This window comes from Microtus oregoni, unplaced genomic scaffold (assembly GCF_018167655.1).
Source record: "Microtus oregoni isolate MIOR12 unplaced genomic scaffold, Mior012 000053F_ref0000044, whole genome shotgun sequence".
In the NCBI taxonomy this organism is placed as follows: Eukaryota; Metazoa; Chordata; class Mammalia; order Rodentia; family Cricetidae; genus Microtus; species Microtus oregoni.
The window spans coordinates 10,897,195-10,918,880 of NW_024543829.1; the positions used below are offsets into that span (position 1 = coordinate 10,897,195).

The 21,686-nt window shown below is 46.4% G+C and overlaps 1 protein-coding gene across 1 annotated transcript in view; it reads left to right on the top strand.

Moving 5' to 3' along the window:
- Positions 1–21,686, top strand: part of Rgs22 (regulator of G protein signaling 22) — a 95,517-nt gene that overhangs the window by 44,506 nt on the left and 29,325 nt on the right. The window contains exons 12-14 of the mRNA XM_041637479.1: positions 11–125; positions 1,719–1,844; positions 2,575–2,676. Coding sequence (XP_041493413.1) covers positions 11–125; positions 1,719–1,844; positions 2,575–2,676 — 343 coding nt within the window. The remainder of the gene's footprint in view (positions 1–10; positions 126–1,718; positions 1,845–2,574; positions 2,677–21,686) is intronic.

A 21,686-nucleotide genomic window follows, 5' to 3' on the forward strand; every position in this document is an offset into this window, starting at 1 on the left:
TACACTTTAGGTCCAAGTGGATCTCAGAGGGCAGCACGGTTGTTCGTTTGACATCTTTTACTGACATCTCTGAGTGTCTGAAGCCCCAGCTTGACAGAAAGTACACTTATACAGAAGAGCTTAATGTAAGTATTTTAAGGACTGAATAGCCATGGTCCTCATTTAATCAAGTCCCTAATTTTAGAGATTAAAAAAAAAACTTACAATTTTTTTCTCTACTAAACAACACAGTTTGTTTTTTAGTTGCAAAGGAATTTTCCCACAAAATCTGCACCGGTGGTTTTTTTTTGTGGGGGGGGGGGGGTTGTTTGTTTGTTTTTTGGTAGTGTTGGTCTTCTCAGTCTTACACTGGTCTTGATCATTCTTTTTCCTTTCTATCTCTTTCTTTTTTTTCTCTTTGTTTCTTTTTTTGTTTTTGTTTGTTTGTTTGTTTGTTTTGTTTTTTTAAGACAGGGTTTCTTTGTGTAGCCTTGGCTGTCTGTAGACCAGGCTGGTCTCAAGCTCACAGAGACCCCCCTTCTAAAATAACACTGGATCTCATGTCCTGGAAATCTCAAATTTTTTTTTTTAAATGAAGGCAGTGTCTTAGTCAGGGCTTCTATTGCTGTGAAGAGACACCACAACCACCACATCTTTTATAAAGGAAAACTTTTAATGGGGCTGGCTTACAGTTTCAGAGGTTTAGTCCTTTATCTTCATGGTGGGACATGGCGGCATGCAGGCAGACATGGTGCTGGAGAAGGAGCTGAGAGTGGAGAAGGAGCTACATCCTGATCCTGCAGGCAACAGGAAGTGGTCTGAGACACTGGGCATGGCTTGAGCATATATGATACTTCAAAGCCTGCTCCAAGAGACACACTTCCTCCAGCAAGGCCACACTCCTAATAGTGCCACTCCCTATGAGCTTAATGGGGCCCATTCAAACTACCACACACAAGGGTTTCCAGAGTACAGCTACCCTGACAGGAAGCATCCAAAGCAGGTGTATTATGTGAACCTTTAGATGAAGATCTCATGTCCCCTGGGAACCCTTATCAGTAGATGAACAGAACAGAGTGCTCGCTTGAACTCGCAGCCATTGTGTTTGCTTGGGGAGGGAGAAGTCTGCATCCCATAAAATAAATGAGTTTCCATGAACGGTCTTGGTCATACTCTGGAGTCACTCACGTGCTTGAGACAGAGCCAGCTCTCCTGGTCTCAGGGATGGTACTAGGGTTACTAACGCTGTTGGCAGAGAAGCCGTAAACAGCAGAGTTTTATGAGAACCTCCATGGCCATTTCCACTCTGAAGGCCATGACCTGTGGGAGCGAGACTGTCCACCTGTCCCTGTTAACGAGCAGTGCTGAGAGAGGCCTTGGAGATGGTTCTTTTTATAACCCACGTGTAGCTAAAATAACAGTGAGTACGTAGGTAACAGGCCACCAAGGGAGACTGGGAGCCATTGTGCCCGAAACATGAATGTCATTGAGGTCAGGGAGCCATGCTCATATTGGGCTTGGGATCACAGTGGTTTATAACAGAATGGATTCTCCTGCCATAACTGAGTTTCATAAACGAATCTTCCATGACAGTCAGATGCAAGCACATTGCATTAATTACAGATTGGTTACAAACATAAAATGGTAATCCAGCAGAATTTATGAAACCCTCTTGTACAGGGCCATGAAGAAGCGTGTTGTGTTTGGGGGGGATAACGAACTTCTGTTTCATTATCTAGGTTAAAACTACATCCGATGTTGGAGCCTTGGGAGGATTTGACATGGAAAACTTGTTACAGTCTTTGTATGTTGAAAACAGAGCTGGATTCTTCTTCACTAAATTTTGCGAAGATTCAGGGAACAAGGTAGAAAATAATTATTTAAAATCTGGATTTACAATTTTGCTTGATTTAAAAATAAGTGGCATTGAAATGACTTGGTGTTCTTATAAATATGTCTGATTTTCAAATTCCCGTCTGATAGATTTAAATCCACACTTGATATTAATTAAATCTTTAACCATCCAACTGAATTGTAATTCTCTTTGGTTTAGGCCCCCCTGCTAAAATTACAAAGAGAAGTGAAATGCAGATAAATATTGACATATATTACAGACTATAGTTAATTATATGATTTAATCTCAATTTACTATGCCATGTTTAATTTATTAATACTTGATTTTTAATCATCCTAGCAACCATAAATCATGCTGAATCGAGGTAAAATGGTTTCCAGAGATGTTTTAAAAATCGTTATTTGTATGCCCCAGACGAGTGTGATTGACGGGCTTAGTGGTCACTCTTTGACTCTTTTGGGACGCGCATTTACCCAAATGCTGTACTTCAGGCTTTTTAACTGCCAACTAGAATGCTCGCAATTTCGGTGTTCATCACTATTTTCAAACATTCACTATTTTAATGACCAACTCTATGGGAGGGTTACGTGCAAAAATACAGTGTTCAACCCACAATATCAGTAAATATCTCGTCATTTGTGGCCGCAGCGGGGACCTAAGCGCTCATACACACGTACGGAGCGCCAGCTCTGAGGGCCTTGCTGAGAGATGGTGGTGATTTCTGTACTTCTCCCTTGCAGCTGTGGAAGCACAGTGTGTACTTTTGGTTTGACCTACAGGCTTATCATCAGCTGTTCTACCAAGACACACTTCAGCCTTTCAAAGTGTGCAAGCAAGCCCAAGTAAGTAGCAGTTAACTCTGGAAAATGAGCGCTGTCCGGCCCCAGGCGAGAGAGAGCTGGGTTACTGGGACCAATCACTGCCCAAGGAGGGCTCCACTTAAAAGTAGTCAGAGTGTTGTTTTATAATCTGATTTATAAGTTTCCCGTTTTATCTGTTTTATTTGGTTTGCTTTGTTTTCTTTTCCTGCCAACTATTTGTTCTTCCAATAAAGAAGGCCTCGTCTCTTTCCCTCCGGCACATACCTTTGAGGTTTGCCTGTGGGAACCGAGAACAGAGAGTGGATGTGCGGTGGATCACCGCAGTGACCAGGAGCCAGAGTTCTGACTGGGGCTCCCCGAGCCTCCTGCAGATGTCAGCTGTCGGATGTGCCAGGCTGCTGGCACCTCGCTGTGCGTGTGAGGGCCCCACGCAGGCGTCTGGGCTTCCATCTACATACCATATGAGCAGACACTCTGAGGGCGGAGGAGAGAGCCTTTCAAGACCACCCTGAAGCAAAATAGGGCAGGAATAACAACAAAAAACCAGAAGAACAGAAGATCCTCTGCAAATGGGGACAGAGAGAGTAGCCTCTTGCAGGGGGGCAGTGTCAGGAGGTGGGGATGAGGACAGAATTATGACTTGAGCTGATTTTTTGAGATTTTATTCTTAGGTTCTTCAGATCTTTTATGGAGCAAGGTTTCCAAGATTAGACAAATGTGGACCTGCTCTGTTCATCTCTTGATGGTTCTTGTAACCCCAAATAACCCAGCCCAGAGGATCCTCCCCGCAGATGCTCTCCAGGGAGCTAGTGTCATCTATTATTTATTATTTTATAGTCTTGCTCAGGACACCAGAGTGCACTGCTGGATGTCTGGCTGCTCCCCCTCCCTCAACTCCAGCATGGGTGCCTTCGCTTTGTGGCTCAGTGACAGCTTCGTGCTTCTTGCCGTGAGAATAAGGCCTGCAGCTCCGACATAGGCCAGATGTCTCCATGAAATCATGAAATGAATCTCTAATTTACCAGTACCGTTTTCTGAGACCACACAGTTCTGCTTGTTAATCCTTTACCTGTAACGCGCTGTTTACCCTCCTCCCTAACCCGCTGCCCCCGTCTGCTGCAGCACCATCTGTTAGTTTTATTATGTTGTCTTCCTCAAAGGGTACTCCTGCAAAGTCTTCAGCTGCGCAGTGAAGTGGGATCCTTTGCTATTATCAACCAGGTTTCATAGACAAATGAAGAAGGAGATTTTGTGGCTTCGTAGGCTTCCTGGTTCTTAGCAATGCTCTTCTTCAGTTAACTCTGCCTGGCTCAGAAATGGGTAGTCTGGGTTATTCAGAAATGGATTGCTCTATCTGGGGACTGCCAAGACGTAGAAGGGTTCCCCCAAGCTTTGCTTTTGGGAGTCAAGGCAGGCATGTGAGGAGCAGGCCAGGGTAGAGCACTCTCCTATAGGACTGAACAGGGAGAGATAAAAGGAGAGAATTCATGTGATTTCTTAAAAAACATATATTTTAATCTTGTACCTATAGTTGATTTACTTTTTTATTCTTGGTAGGACTAACAACTATTTCAACTAGTTTGGGTTTTATTACGCCAAGTTTTCATTTATCTAGACAGGAATTGTCTATGTTATCCATTTGTTTTACAGAATGAAATATCACTCATTTAGTGCCAATAGACACCCTGTGTGGCTTTCTTCAAAGTTTCATTTATAATATAGATCTTTGGATCTGTAACATAGGGCATTATTGTTTATCGCCACTGAATGGTGAATGTGCCATGAACTTGGTTTTCTATCATTTTCATGTGTCTGCCAAGCTACCCACTAAGAGCCTAGGAGTTGGTGCTAAAGAACCCACGTGGTTTTCTGTATACATAGTTTTATTCCCCCAAGTAGTAGTATAGGAATAGTAGCAGATAGATAGGGGAAATTCAGTAATAAGGATTTAGCATGACGCATGAGCCCTTGAGGTCTCCTCTACACGACTTCAGTTAGAAACGAATGGTGGTCTTGGCAGTATATAGGTACGCCCCGCCTCTAGAGGGCCACACAGCCTGGATTCTGTGCCTTGATTCACTTAGCATGCTTGTTTTAGCTAGAAGACTGACCACAGAATGCTGCTGCCTCCTGTAACTGTGTCCTGAAATCTTTCTAAGAAAATGTATGTTGCAATAAAAGCTGCATTTAGAATCTACCACCCTCTCTAGCAAAAGCATAGATATTTTAAAATATAGCAAATATATACGATAGATTCATATTAGATATGCTTATAAATATACATGCATGTTCATTATTCTAGAGGAGGCGGAACCTGGGAGAGTAGAGCCAATAATGGGGCAGACTAAAGTCTCATGCAATTGCCAGCTTTATTCAGAGCATCAGACAGTTTGTACTCTGAGGGCTAAGAGGAGTCACCTGAGTAAAGTGGACAGTCACAGGGACAAGCCACTCGTGGTAGACAAGCTGCGTGCAGCAAAAACATATTTTTCCATAGAGGAATATAAACTAAAAACAATAGCCGGTTGTAATGAATAATTTGAATTAAAATCACTTCTATCTGCTCTAGCAGGGAGGAGCACAAAAACATAATCCAAGACCAATTCCACAAGAAACTGAAGCCATAAGACTCTTGTCCTGGTTCCTTAGAGTTTTCTCACAAGTGCTCAAAAATCTCCTCACATAGCTTCAGTCTTGGACAATCTTCCAACGCATGCACACCAACATACACAAGATTCAGGAAAATAAGAAACACAGCTTGGAATCTGGCTCCTTGGCAAGTGCTTGCCTGGCATGTGTGAGACCCTGGGTTCAATCTGCAGCACTTTAATAAATAAATAGAAACTAAGTTTGTAGAAGGGGAAAGAAGGCAATTAAAAAAAATCAGATTTCATTTGCCTGAAAATGTCCATTTTATTCTGATGACTTAGCTCAGTAGAGAGTAAGGACTTGGTGGCTTTGCTCTTTGTGCTGAGGCATTTCCACATGTGCCTATCATGTATTTGATCATGTCCACCCCCGTTACCATCTTGTCCCTTTCATCTCCGCTGATTGCCTCCTTCTTCCCGACCATAGACTGTTTTCTCTCAGCGTTGTGAAGACGTTAGTGTCCAGTCGCTGCTGTCTGTGTAGGATGCCTTTCCTCACTGCCTTACGACCGACCATCCCTCTGACTTTAGAGCTCTGGGTTTCACCACAGTGTGCTTACTGCCACGCCCTTCCTTAGGCTTCAGCTGCTTCTCGAGTCTCAGGAATCACACTTTCGATTGGTTCTGGGCGATCCCCACCTGGTATTTCTTCCAGTGTTTACACCTGTGCATTCTGTCATGTCCTGGGTTCCCTGTCTGAACCTGCTGGTGCTTTGTAATTCATTTTGCTAAGCAACCCACCCATTGGGTTTAGTTATGTCTCCTATTCATAAAGCTTTATTTTTTTTGTTTGTTTGGTTTTTTGTTTGTTTTTTGAGACAGGGTTTCACTATATAGTCTTAGCTGGCCTAGAACTTACTATGTAGATCAGCCTGGAATTCTTAGAGATGTGTCCACCTTTGCCTGGGATTAAAGACTGGTGGCACCATGCCCAGCTATGATTTTTTATTCTTAAACATTATATTTGTGTTTTATAATTTTTACTGGTATTTTTTCTGCTCCCCACATTTTTAAATTTCTTTGTGCTCTGAATCACTTAGAGCTTGTGTCTTTAGCTGTGCTACTATCCCTGCATGATAGTTTTATCACAAACTTTGTGAATCAGAACAATACACATTTGTTCTATCAGTTTCTGTGGGCCAGGATTCAGGGTGCCACAGTGCTAGGTCTTCTGAGATAAAGACTGGGCAGTTTCCACCATGGAACCAGCAGGTGAAGGGTCTGCTTTAATGTTCATGTGGTTGTTAGTAACGTTCAGTTCCCAGTAAGTTACTTCGCTGAGAGTTTTTGCTGACTGTGAACTAGAAGCCATACTTGGAGCTGCACCACATGGCTCTCTGTATATGATTATGTCCAATGTGACAGCTCATTTGTCCATTCCCCCAGAGGAGAGCTCCTTAGCAAGGTGGGTGTTACCTTTACACTCAATATAATTGTGTACTTGTCTTCACACACAAATCACTCTATTGCTGTGTGCTATTGGTTAGAAGCAAGTCACACATTGTGTCCATACCTGGGGTAGAAACCAAGAAAAGGCATGACAGCCTGGTATGGTGACACATGCCTTTAATCCCAGCTCTTTGAGGCAGAGGTAGGTGGAGCTCTGTGAGTTCAAAACCAGAATGGTCTACAGAGGGGGTTCTAGGACAATCAGAGCTATGTAATGGGACCCTCTCTCAAAAAAGCAAGAGGGGGGAGAGAGAAAGGGGAGGGAGGAGGAGAAGGAGAAGAGGAAGAAGAGGAGAAAGCACAGTTATCAAGAGTCACTCTTTATAGGCACCACCCTAGAGGCTGGCTGCCACAGTATTCAATAATTCCATGATTTGTAGTTCTTGGAAGAACTAATTTTTAGTTTTGCTGACATAGTGAATTCTTTCTTTGTGTGTTTAATAGTTTTGAATTATAAGCTCTTTAGTGGGTTTTTTTATGTCATTCTTCAGCTGGGCACATTTTAAATGCTAATTTCTTATTGTAGAGAGATGTGAAAATAGAGTGTAAATTGGAAAGCCAGGCTCATTCAGGGAAAAGAGTAACAAATCCAGGCTCGCACAAGGGGAAAGAGTAACAAATCCAGGCTCACACAAGGGGAAGCAGTAACAAATCCAGTCTTGCACAAGGGGAAAGAGTAACAAATCCCGGCTCCAACAAGGGAAACAGTAACAAATCCAGGCTCCTACAAGGGAAACAGTAACAAATCCAGGCTCCCACAAGGGAAACAGTAACAAATCCAGGCTCCTACAAGGGAAACAGTAACAAATCCAGGCTCCTACAAGGGAAGCAATAACAAATCCAGGCTCTCACAGGGGAAACAGTAACAAATCCAGGCTCCTACAAGGGAAACAGTAACAAATCCAGGCTCTCACAGGGGAAACAGTAACAAACCCAGGCTCCCACAAGGGGAAACAGTAACAAATCCAGGCTAGCACAAGGGGAAACAGTTAACAAATTTAGGCTCCCACAAGGGAAACAGTAACAAATCCAGGATCGCACAGGGGAAACAGTAACAAATTCTCAGGAAAGGCAACTGTGAGGCAAGACAGGTGCTTATGTTTTGTTTCCTAGGCTCAGAAGGTAGAAAGAATATTGTATGTGTGGTGCTTGTTGTGGCTATCACAAAAGAAAATGGTGGACCTGTCCTTCTGAGACTTTCTCTCTGGGATGTTGGCAGCCAGAGGACTTGAAACACCTCCACACAATTTCTAGAAATGCTGGGCGAAAATATAACAATTATCTGTCTAAAGATGTGGCTGAAATCGCATGGGAGAGAGTCTCCAGGGCAGAGTGAAGGGGTCCCTTAAAAGCCTGGCAGTTAGCTTCAGTGGAAAATGGGAGAGCCACAGGACCTGGTGACAAAGCTGAGATGCCATGAAGTGCAAGTCACGTTGATACTTCTACACACAAATTTTGAATGGTTGTGCATTCTGCTTTACATTTACTATATATATAACCCACAGTAAGCATATGAGATGTTTTTACTTGTATCATTTTCATTTTTAAATTTTATTATGATTTATTATTCTCTGTGTGTGTTTGTGTGTGTATGCACGCACGCACACGTACAAAGGCATACACGTGGCACAGCATGCTTGTGAGGCAGTCAAAGGACAGCTTCCAGGAGCCAGTTCTTCCCTTCTACCATGTGTTCTGAGGATGGAAATCAGGCATCGCCAGCACTTGCTGGGCCAGGTCACACAGCTAGGGAGCAAAGCTGAGTGCTTGTTTTTGAAGGAAGGTTGGACTCTATTCAGAAAGGTCTTTTTGTGTTGTTTTTGAGACAGTGTCTCACTATGTAGTCTTAGCTGGCCTGGAATAGATGTATATACTAGGCCAGCCTCAACCTCACAGAGATCCACCTGGACTAATGGCACCATCACCATTCCAGGCAAGGTTTTTAATAGCGAGTTAAGCACAGGTATCAGAGCTTGAAAAAAAAAAGCTTGAGGAAGGATAGCTGCACACACTGAGGGCCAGGGTGCTGCAGGCTTCCCAGGAGAGTTGCCCACGTTCAGCCATGAGGTCAGGGCCTCTGCTGTCCTTTGCTTTCTTCTCTGTACAAAAGTTCTTGTGCCCCATGTGAATTTCCAGGGACTGTACAGATGATGACAGTGAGAACATTTGTATGCAGTTCAGAGCAACCTAGAGAAGAAATAAACCTTGCTGTTCTCAGGGCCAATATTTAATTAAAGTTCTGTTAATTGTTTGGATAACAGGGAAAGAAACAAGAACTTGTAGTAATTGAAGAAAATAGAAGAAACACAGCTCTTAAGTCAAGGACTGTTTGCTTAGCCACTACTGTCTTAGCCACCACCTTAGCCACCGCCACCATCTTAGCCGCCACCCTAGCCACCACCTTAGCCACCGCCACCGCCTTAGCCACCGCCACTGCCTTAGCCACTGCTACAACTCATTCTGGGTCAGACTACAATATGAATGAAGCTACCCCAACTAGAACCACACTCTGCTAAGAATCTCTCAGAATTTCCTGTGAGATGGTGTCTCCTAGTAATGTCAGAAGCCACACCCTTAAAGTCTCACAAACGCGGCTGCCTCCACAGGAGCTGAGCAAGGACAACAACAATATGCATCCCAAAGTGGGAGAGCCCACCAGACCGCAGCCCTCCACAAAGAACTGCAGGAGCATAAAGAATGTGAAGAGCAGGAAAAGCAGTCCTCCCCAGGTCAACAGACACACACGCAGCCTTATACAGACTGAGCAGGGTATAGCTGTGCAATAAGAATATAGATGTATGTGCACACACATAGCTATATTTAACAACAATTAAAATGAAGAGACCATGAATTTGAAAGAGCAAGAATATCTGTCCATATGGGAGGGTTTGGAGAGAGAAAGGGGAGGGGATGATGTATTTATATTATTATAATCTTTAAAAAATAAGAAGAGTGTTTTCTACTGTGGGTCCTCGGAACACAATGAGACCAGTGTCCTTGGAGATGCTGGCTCTCTCAGGAGGGCGAGAGCTGCTGACTTAATCCAGTTGTGTTGGAAACAAAACAGATACAGTGGAGTCATGGGGGAGAGGAAATGTTCTCTTCCTTTACTGGTAAATAACAGTTGGTGAGTTTTAAATATTTTAATAATTTTTAAAATAAATCTTTTGAAATACACTAGAAATGAGGGACCTATTTTATTTTTTCTATTTTTTAAGCCAAAAACGTCTTTCCTTTTAGTCTTTTTTAACACAAAATAAATCTTTCTTTTGATGACAACCCCTTACACACAAAATTGGTTCTTTTCCATTTTGTTCACATTAACAGCTTCAGACTAAATTTGAGATCTTTCCGATCTTTCCAACCATAACGAGGTTCTGTCTTGATAATTGGAAGTCCCACCCCGGACATTTCCCTTCATCACTGACTTGACAGCACTCTCTGGCCCAATACTGTGGCAAGAGCCTGACTTGCTCCTGTTCCACACTCCTTCAGTGATGTCCCTTCAGAGGCCCAGTAAATAAGTTAGTTCATGTGACCTGGGAATTCAGAACACTGTCATCAGCTCTGAGGGAGGAGGACAAGGCTGATGTGTGTCTTCCTCCATCTCTTTCTACCTTCTCTTGAGACAGGGCCTCTCACTGATGATGGCCCCTGGTTAGCTCCCAGGATCTGACTGCCTACCCCAGCACTGGAATTAGGGATACTGTGCTCTCACAGTGGGTACTGGGGTCTAAACTCAAACATTCAAAGTCCTGTGATAAGCATTTTGATGACAGCCATCTCCCGAGCTGTATTGCCACCCATTTTTGTGTTTTCAACATTCACGAAAGGAAACACAAAAGCTGAGTTGATAAATGTCACAAGACCTACACACATGCGTTGGCGATCTTAGGAAGTCGTAGCTGTAACATAGTGCAGAGTTTGTTCATACACCCATGCAGACACATTTTACTTCATCCTTCTTCATCTCCTTTTGGGTAATATGAGACAGTGTGGATCCAGTGGCCACAGTGGATTGCACAGCGTGACCCGCCTGGGAATTCTCCAAGTGTCCATGTATTTATCCCTGATGCTGCTGCTCCCTCTCCACAACCAGAGCAACAGGTGATCAAGACAAACCAAATAGCAATTAGACCAGCAATCGCACAAACCATTCTTATTTTATTGATTTTTATTGAGCTCTACGTTTTTCTCTGCTCCCCTCCCTGCCTCTCCCTTCCCCTTCAACCCTCCCGCAAGTTCTCCATGCTCCTAATTTACTCAGGAGATCTTGTCTTTTTCTACTTCTCATGTAGATTAGATCTATGCATGTCTCTCTTAGAGTCCTCATTGTTGTCTAAGTTTCTGGGATTGTGATTTGTAGGCTGGTTTTCCTTACTTTATGTTTAAAAACAACTTATGAGTTAGTACATATGATAATTGTCTTTCTGGGTCTGGGTTACCTCACTCAAAATAATGTTTTCTAGCTCCATCCATTTGCCTGCAAATTTCAAGATGTCGGATTTTTTTTCCTACTGTGTAGTACTCCATTGTGTAAATGTACCACATTTTCCTTATCCATTCTTTGATCGAGGGGCATTTAGGTTGTTTCCAGGTTCTGGCTATGACAAACAAAGCTGCTATGAACATAGTTGAGCCCATGTCCTTGTGGTACAATTGAGCATCCTTTGGATATATACCCAAAAGTGGTATTCCTGGGTCTTGAGGAAGGTTGTTTCCTAATTTTCTGAGAAAATGCCACACTGACATCCAAAGGGGTTGTACCAGCTTGCATTCCCACCAGCAATGCAGAAGTGTTCCCTTTCCCCCACAACTTCTCCAGCATAAGTTGTCATCAGTGTTTTTGATCTTGGCCATTCTTACAGGTGTAAGATGGAATCTCAGAGTTGTTTTGATTTGCATTTCTCTGATGACTAAGGATGTTGAACATTTTCTTAAGTGTTTTTCAGCCATTTTAGATTCCTCTGTTGAGAGTTCTCTTTTTAGGTCTTTACTCCGTTTTTTATTGAATTATTTGTTCTTTTGATGACCAATTTCTTGAGTTCTTTGTATATTTTGGAGATCAGACCTCTGTCTTATGTGGGGTTAGGGAAGATCTTTTCCCATTCTGTAGGCTGTTTTTTGTCTTGTTGACCGTGTCCTTTGCTTTACAGAAGCTTTTCGGTTTCATGAGGTCCCATTTATTAATTGTCTCTCTCACTGTCTGTGCTAGCAAGCACCATTCTTAGCCTAGCAACTTTTACTTGTATGCCCACAAATACCTACTTTTGCCTAGGCTCTGATCACCAAGCTGTGGGTGAACAAAACACAGCCTGCTGCTAGACCCTGGGCCCCGCCTACCTTTTCCAGTTTTCGGGAAGATGTAGAACAGTCAGAGAAAGGACCAGGCAGACCTTTTCCTCTAAAATTATATTATCCTGACAACATTTTTCAGTAACATATGAGCTAACTTTAGTTTTATCCAAACCTTGGGCGTTGTAACCACAGACTCATTTGGGAAAAAAAAAAGGTGACGTAAGAGGGGCCATGTGCAAGATGAGTCTCCTTTGCCCACCGCCATCCATTACCGTAATTGTTTAACTCCTCTTGGTGTTTACAGGGCTTAGACACTTCAGGGTGGTCCTGACATTTCCATTCACGGGCTCCGAGCTAAGTGCTCCTCTAGGCAGGGGTGTGTTTCCAGGTGTGCGAACAGAGCTCGTTGCTTTACACAGCCATCGCTTTCTGCGGCCATCGGCCATCGCTTTACATGGCAGCAATTACCAAGCAGCATTGCCTCAAAGGTGTATGGACACGGGGAGGGGTGAGGGTGGATGTGAGCGAGCGTGTGAAGCCACGGGTGCTTTAGAGCTCTATGTAAGTCTCAGGGTCTTGACCGTTAGCTTCTTGAGTGCTGGGCAATGACTCTTGAGCTTTGCTGCACGACTTGTTTTTGTTACAGAGTATCCCGAGTAGCAGCCAGGCTTCATTCCCGGGCACTGTGAATCACTGAGCAGTCAACAGGGTTCTTGTGTTACATCCATTTTTGCTAGTGAAGTGGACTCAGGGTGGACATGGACAGCGATCCCTCATATCCCACCACCCACCTTCCACAGTCATCCCCATTCTGGCCTTCAGGACACCACGTGCGTACTCCAAGTCTGATCCTGAGAGCTGATGGGTACAATGGTGACATTGCCTCCACTCTTATTCTCTCAGTCCAGTAACTTTTAAATTTCCCTTTGAAGCATAGACCATGCAAACTAATTCAAAATAACTATGAGTGGTTGTCTAGAGACAGAATGGTCTCCCTGGCTGCCTTCGAGCTGACGGTGCCATTGCATCTAAGAAAGGACATCCCAGTCAGGAGGAGACTCGGCTAGCAGGGGTAGCCCTGAAAGTGTCACAGAAGCAGACCTTGACTGTGTCCCCTATTGACCATCCTGAGATGTCTGCTTCTCTGTCTGACACATTGGCTGGAGGGCACGCAGTGAGTGAGAGTCCTGCTCTTCAGCGGGCAGGTAGCCTGAGGCACGGATGTTTGTTCTCTGGGGTGCAGTGTCTGTTGTTGCTTTCCGAGGTGCAGCGTCTGTTGCTGCTTTCTGGGGTACAGCATCTGTTGTTGCTCTCTGGGGTGTAGTGTCTGTTGTTGCTCTCTGAGTGCAGCGCCTGTTGTTGCTGTCTGGGGTGCAGCGTCTGTTGTTGCTCTCCGAGGTGCAGCGCCTGTTGTTGCTTTCCGAGGTGCAGCGCCTGTTGTTGCTTTCCGAGGTGCAGCGTCTGTTGTTGCTCTCCAAAGTGCAGCGCCTGTTGTTGCTTTCCGAGGTGCAGTGTCTGTTGTTGCTCTCCGAGGTGCAGCGTCTGTTGTTGCTCTCCAAAGTGCAGCGCCTGTTGTTGCTTTCCGAGGTGCAGTGTCTGTTGTCAGTGCAGCCTACTTGTCACCTGCCTTTCCATCATATCCGCTTGCTGATCTGTTGTCCTGTATCAGCCCTGTGTGCTTTGCTAGGATGGATGGGCATTCCCACGCGACAAGCTTTTTGTCGGTCTGGTTTTTTTAAACCAAATAAGTGACTATGATTATGTTCTTATTGAATTACTGCTCATTGATTTTTATATTTATTTTTAGAGGTTACATATCTCCCTTAAATACATGCTGCTTTTTTTTAATAAAAAAATTAAGATGATAAAATCCTTGGGAAATTCAGATTGCCTTTGGCTGGTAGAAATTTTCTTAGCTATTTGTCATTTTACTCCATAGTGTACTTGATGAATCCATTTTGCTCAAGATGTCTTAAGCTGGTCAGTTTTTACAACTCTCATCCATTTTGTCCCTTGAGTTTATGGTTTGTTTCTGGCTTTCCTAACATGTTCTGATTTTTCATTCTGTCCAAACTGGTTCAAGCTAAGCGCCCCTCCAATATCCTACTGGCATTTTCTGAAGTTCTTTTGCTCTGCATCCTCGTTAGGAAGGGCTGAGCCGCTGAGCCGCGGCCAGGAATTCTCAGTGTGGCTGTCATCACGCTGTCCTCTCGCAGTCCCATCATGTGCCGATCCCAGCAGGAGTTTGCCTCTCAGGCTCAGGATGTTGCAATCCCTAGAACCCTGTCATCAATTGCTAACTGAGCAGCGCAGGGCACTTCACACGCGAGTCCCTCTGTGCGAGGCTTCATGTGTAGTGTGTCCTCTCGCACGGCTCCTCAGCGATGCTTTGAGCTCGTAGCGGGATGAGAGAGGCCACTAAAAATCATCCTTTCTTCCTCCTCTGCAGGAAAAAGGTTGGGTTGCTTGGATTTGCTTGTTGTTTTCTTTTTCTGCCTCATCTGAGCTCAGATCACAAGGTTCTTGCCCACTGGAGCTGTGGATGGTTAGAAAGCAGACTTCCCTTTTGCCGAGTTTTGTGGTTTCTGGAAGCATCCAGCATTGGTGCATTCATGTGCCTATTATAAATGCCCTAGGGACTCCCTTTGCCTCTCGTTTCAGAGAAGAGTTTCATCTCTGTGTTATGTGTGTTCTCAGAACTGAGTTATTGAGCCCAGCTGAGGTTCCTGTGTCAGCACAGCAGTGTGGCCTCTTGTCACCGTTGAGCACACAGCTGCGGTGCTGTGCTGTGCTGTGCTGTGCTGGACATGATGTGTGGGGTGAGTTGGCTCTTTAGGCAAGCCAAGCTCCGAGTTAAGACCCAGTAATAGGAGTTTTATTTCCCTTCACGCTTTTCTGTTTCCTCTTCAGAGCTGCTCCTCAGACTTCCCCGGGAGGGCAAACTGACGAGTTCTCCCCACTACATCCTGACCTCCTGACTAGTCTATCAACTCCAGTTAAATTCGGCATTTAAGTTCAGTGTTGCCCTTCTGAGTACTGTTCAACTGTGAAGAGACGAATTTAAAGAAACTTTCCTCCAAAACTTCACTTTGCTGAAACCACGAGGGAGTGTATTTTATTCCACACTTTTCAAAACTGGGGGTTCATTGAACAGCGTATAAGGAAAATGTTATCAATTGGTGCGTGCCGGTGGGATATGGGATATCCTAGCCATGTGGCTTCACCTCCAGTGAGCCTCAGAACTAGCTGACATCATCTGCCTCGCCCTCCTCCCCCAACCCCATCTCACCCCTTCTAATGGTCACGGTAGAGAAAGGGAGTCTTTGCCTTTCAGTCAGCGGTGTGATGGTGAAGATTAGCGGCTCCGTGTGGAGGGCAGCCCTGGTCTGTAGTGTGTACCACATGCTGGGCTCCGTGTGGAGGGCAGCCCTGGTCTGCAGCAGTGTGTACCACATGCTGGGCTCCGTGTGGAGGGCAGTCCTGGTCTGCAGCAGTGTGTACCACATGCTGGGCTCCGTGTGGAGGGCAGCCCTGGTCTGTAGCGTGTACCACATGCTGGGCTCCGTGTGGAGGGCAGCCCTGGTCTGTAGCGTGTACCACATGCTGGGCTCCGTGTGGAGGGCAGCCCTGGTCTGTAGCGTGTACCACATGCTGGGCTCCGTGTGGAGGGCAGCCCTGGTCTGTAGCGTGTACCACATGCTGGGCTCCGTGTGGAGGGCAGCCCTGGTCTGTAGTGTGTACTATATGCTGGGCTCCGTGTGGAGGGCAGTCCTGGTCTGTAGCGTGTACCACATGCTGGGCTCTGTGTGGAGGGCAGTTTTGGTCTGTAGCGTGTGCTACCTGCTGGGTGGAAATGATCTCGGCGCAGGCGGCTTCAAGCTCCTGTCATGACAGGGTAGGACACAGAGCTGGTCAGAGATGTGCATCAGCTCACCATCGTGTGGTGTTCCACCAGGTAGCTCTGCACAGGCAAATGACATCACAATCCTGAACAGTAGTGAGGCATTGGGAAGCATTAAGTGCTTATCTTAGATTTTAATATAATTTCTGAAATTAAAGTTATATAGTTTAACTTTTGAGAATGATTAAATTTAATAGTTCACAAAATATCCGACAGTTTTTTATTTAGCTCCCATGAGCTAGGATAAGACAGCATACATTCTAATGACGGGGATGGGGGAGAAAGAGAGAGACGGAAAGAAAGAAAAAAGAGAGATGGAGATGGGGAAAAAGAGAGAGAGGGAAAGAGAGGGAGAGAGAACAAAGAAGTACCATTCTGATCCTCTCTGGTTTAAGTTTCATCAACGTTAGAACTGGAAGTTCCTACCCTCCACCTTCAGAATTTTCTCCAAATTTCAGAAACTGCTCAGACCCTACTTGTTTGCACCTCTCAAAGATGGCATATTACCTTGGCTCCAGATTTAGCAAGTCCCCCATGGTTTGCTTACCATAAACTTGAAAAGGAGCTGATGAAAAACAAAATCAAAACTTGGCAACACACCTTGAACATTCCCGTAGCCCCGAGAGTTCCCTCCTTTTGTCTTCATAGTATGTGAAGGGGTAGCATGGGCTTTGTGGGCTGCCTGCCTCTTCCCAGGGGTCTGGCAGATTCGGTCGACACTGGCTGTCAGTCTGCCTGGCAAACCCCAGTGGACCTACCTAGCAATCGGAGAAGCAATGGCAGATGACCTTGATTTCTGATATTCCTTCGGGAGGTCCCTTGGAAAACTCCTTGAATAATTTGCAAGATACATATTAAAAAGCCTCCTGCTAACCTTACCATTATAGTCAAGTAATAAACCTAAGAAACAAGGGCCTCTCAATGGCACAACATGCTGAAACATGAATGGCTTGTCCTAACCTCTGTGCTACTTCCGCTAATTACTTTGCAAATCTGTTGGCTATTACTTCTTAAATCATCACACCAAAACTCTGCGTGTTTATGGGTACATTGTGATTTGATGTGTGCATACCTAATGTAGTGAACAAAGCACGCTAATACGTGTGCCCAACATCGCACACGGCTATCATGTCTGTCTCGAGACCATCAAAGGAAAATCTACACACGTGTCCTCACTGTCTGCCAGCCCATCTCGTCTGCCAGATGTCCTCTGAGCCCGTGTTAAGGTCTCACAGCGTGTAGGTTTGGAAACGTCTTCCAGTTTCAGAGTCTTGTGTTTCTTTCTCTCACTTCCAGTCCCGGCCTGGTGGTGACAGTCAAGCATCATGCAAGGAGCGTAGCCAGGCAGGCTCATTAAGCCCCACACACCCCATCATTAACTGAATACATCAAAAGGACGCATGTGAAACCATTCCATTAGCGCAGCCAACAGCTGCAGTGGAGCAGGGCGAAGCCGCACATGTGGTGCCATGTTTGGTGGGTTTCTCGACTTTGCCTTTTAAGGCTGCACAGAAATGGTTCTTGTTTTCATTGGTGCCCAGTGTCAGGCTGCAGCTCCTCAGGGCCTGAGCTTATGGCAGGGTTCCTTCCCAGGACTGCTCACCTTGGGCACAGTGAGAGCGAACACACAGCACACATGTGCCCAGAGCGAGATTGGACTCTCCCTCCATAACTGTCATGAGTTAGTATTTGCTACAGAGAAACCCAGCTATCACGACAACCGTGGAAAGTCTCACAGTTTCTTTGCTTTTTACATTGTCTTTTAAAAAAAGGAAAGAGGAAGGACATATTCAGAAAGTCCAGCACTCTCGTCTGTCAGGCGTGATTGTCCAGGTTTGATGGGATAAGAGGAAACTGGCGTGGTAGAGATGAGTCCTCACGTATTACGGCGTATTTAAAAGGAGGGTGGTATGTACTAAAGGAAGAAGACGCTCACTGTTGCTATTTATTATGGTCATGGTGTTGGGTATTAAATCCAGGGCCTTACACACGGCAGGCAAATGATATACCCACAGAACTGAAAGTTTTCAATTGATGATACTTTAATCTAGCGTACAGAATACCACAGGCCTGGAAAATCTGAAGTTCCTTGGCAAGCGTCATAACGTGTTTGCTCCGTCTCCCAGGAAGTGCCGAGCAGGTGGCGTGCACAGGAGTGCACAGGCGTGCACAGGCGTGCTCAGAAGTGCACAGGAGTGCGCAGGAGTGCACAGGAGTGCACAGGACATAGGAGTGCACAGGAGTGAACAGGACATAGGAGTGCACAGGAGTGCACAGGACATAGGAGTGCACAGGAGTGCTCAGGAGTGCACAGGAGTGCACAGGCATGCTCAGGAGTGCACAGGAGTACACAGGCGTACACAGGCGTGCACAGGAGTGCACAGGAGTGCGCAGGCATGCACAGGAGTGCGCAGAGTGCTCAGGAGTGCACAGGCGTGCTCAGGAGTGCACAGGAGTACTTGGAGTATGCAGGAGTGCACAGGAGTGTGCAGGAGTGCACAGGAGTGTGCAGGCGTACACAGGTGTGCTCAGGAGTGCACAGGCATGCACAGGCGTGCACAGGCATGCACAGGAGTGCACAGGAGTACGCAAGAGTGCACAGGCATGCACAGGAGTACACAGGAGTGCACAGGAGTACGCAGGAGTGTGCAGGTGTGCACAGGAGTGCGCAGGAGTGTGCAGGCGTGCACAGGCGTGCTCAGGAGTGCTCAGGAGTGCTGAGGAGTGCACGGGTGTGCACAGGCATGCACAGGAGTGTGCAGGAGTACGCAGGAGTGCACAGGAGTGCACAGGAGTGCTCAGGAGTGCACAGGCGTGCTCAGGAGTGCACAGGAGTGCACAGGCGTGCTCAGGAGTGCACAGGAGTACACAGGCGTACACAGGCGTGCACAGGAGTGCACAGGAGTGCGCAGGCATGCACAGGAGTGCGCAGAGTGCTCAGGAGTGCACAGGAGTGCACAGGCGTGCTCAGGAGTGCACAGGAGTACTTGGAGTATGCAGGAGTGCACAGGAGTGTGCAGGAGTGCACAGGAGTGTGCAGGCGTACACAGGCATGCTCAGGAGTGCACAGGCGTGCACAGGAGTGCACAGGCGTGCACAGGCATGCACAGGCGTGCACAGGAGTGCACAGGAGTACGCAAGAGTGCACAGGCATGCACAGGAGTACACAGGAGTGCGCAGGAGTGCGCAGGAGTACGCAGGAGTGCGCAGGCATGCACAGGAGTGCGCAGAGTGCTCAGGAGTGCACAGGAGTGCACAGGCGTGCTCAGGAGTGCACAGGAGTACTTGGAGTATGCAGGAGTGCACAGGAGTGTGCAGGAGTGCACAGGAGTGTGCAGGCGTACACAGGCGTGCTCAGGCGTGCACAGGCGTGCTCAGGAGTGCACAGGTGTGCACAGGAGTGCACAGGCGTGCACAGGCATGCACAGGCATGCACAGGAGTGCACAGGAGTACGCAAGAGTGCACAGGCATGCACAGGAGTACACAGGAGTGCGCAGGAGTGCGCAGGAGTACGCAGGAGTGTGCAGGTATGCACAGGAGTGCGCAGGAGTGTGCAGGCGTGCACAGGCGTGCTCAGGAGTGCTCAGGAGTGCTGAGGAGTGCACGGGTGTGCACAGGCATGCACAGGAGTGCGCAGGAGTATGCAGGAGTGCACAGGAGTGCGCAGGCGTGCGCAGGAGTGTGCAGGAGTGCGCAGGAGTGTGCAGGAGTGCACAGGAGTGTGCAGGCGTACACAGGCGTGCTCAGGCGTGCACAGGCGTGCTCAGGAGTGCACAGGTGTGCACAGGAGTGCACAGGCGTGCACAGGCATGCACAGGCATGCACAGGAGTGCACAGGAGTACGCAAGAGTGCACAGGCATGCACAGGAGTACACAGGAGTGCGCAGGAGTGCGCAGGAGTACGCAGGAGTGTGCAGGTATGCACAGGAGTGCGCAGGAGTGTGCAGGCGTGCACAGGCGTGCTCAGGAGTGCTCAGGAGTGCTGAGGAGTGCACGGGTGTGCACAGGCATGCACAGGAGTGCGCAGGAGTACGCAGGAGTGCACAGGAGTGCGCAGGCGTGCGCAGGAGTGTGCAGGAGTGCGCAGGAGTGTGCAGGAGTGCACAGGAGTGCGCAGGAGTACGCAGGAGTGCACAGGAGTGCGCAGGAGTGCACAGGAGTGTGCAGGAGTGCGCAGGAGTGTGCAGGAGTGCACAGGAGTGTGCAGGAGTGCACAGGCATGCACAGGCATGCACAGGCATGCACAGGAGTATGCAGGAGTGCACAGGCGTGCACAGGAGTACACAGAAGTGCACAGGAGTGCGCAGGAGTGCGCAGGCGTGCGCAGGAGTGCACAGGAGTGCACACGACGTCTCTAATGAAGAGCTGAGGTTTCCTGAGCAAAAATACAAATATTTCTCCATATGATGCCAAAATAAGTAATCATATAAAAATAACTTAAATGGGTGTAGACTTATTTACTCAGCAGTCAGGAAGCAGAGCTGGGAGATTATAAACATGAGACCAACCTGGGCTACATAGTGAGACCTTTTCTTATCACCCCCAAAGTAAGTTAAATGTTATTGTCATTTATTGCCCATTAAAAAGCAAAAATATTTATCAAAACATTGTTTTTCTTTTCCATGTCCTTTTTATTGGTTTTTGTCTTTGTTTCTTTGGGTTCATTTTACTATTCCCTCTTCCTCCTCCTGTTCCTCCAGCTTCTCCCTTCTCCTCAGCTCTTCTTCCTGTTTACATGGTACCTATCCATCCTGCATCCTTTTCTCTCCCTTGCCCTGTTCGCAGTGCAATAGTCTTATTAAGAGTTTGGTTCAACAAGACAAGAAAATGGACTCCCAGAATTTTCAAACTGTAAAAGATTTTTTTTTTTAAAGGAGAGGCCTTCTGCTCCCTTCGCCCCCATTTGATGCACTTGCCAAGAAAGTGAGTCACAGATGCAGGTGTGGAGATGTGCGGGCAAGCCGCCCAGCATGCACTTCCTGATTATATAACCTTTGAGGGTCTCCAAGGGAGATGGCGCTAAGAGCTGCATTGTGCACAGCGCCAGGCAGCCTGATCATAGACAGGCGATGCTTGTGTCTCTCCTGGCCTGGGAAAGCATCATAAGTTAATGTTTAAATTGGAATCATGTCTGCCACAGCTGCGTGTGTGTGACCCTCTGCCTTATGGTTAATCAGAGTGGCCGTGCAGAACATGAAGGGAGCATTTTCTCTTCAACAGGAGCTGTGTTGTTATTTGTTCTGTGGCTGAAAAAGAGCTGGGTGGCCAGAAAAGCAGCAAATGACCCGAGATATTGTAATAATGTCTCCAACTCGTAATTAAATAAGTTATTCAGGAAATACGCGATATAGTCTTTGTATTTCGTCAAAACGTTAGGTAGCAGCAACTTAAACTTTACAAAAATTATAAAGGTGCTTAACTTTTTATTATGTAAGTTGCTTTATCTTCTTTATATGAGCATCCTATACTTGTTATAAGTCATGAAGTTGTTCCTTGATTATTAGAAAGACATTTTGAGATTTTAATTTTTTTAAAGATCCATTTTCTTTGATGTCCGTGAATGTCTGTCTGCCTGCATGTGCACTGCCTGCACTCCTGGTCCTCTTGGAGGTCAGAAGAGGGTGTTGGAACTCCTGAGACTACAATTAAGGATGTTTGGGAGCTGCTATGTGGGTGCTGGGGACTGAACTTGGCTCCTCTGAAGAGCAGCAAGTAGTTTTAACTATTAGCTGGC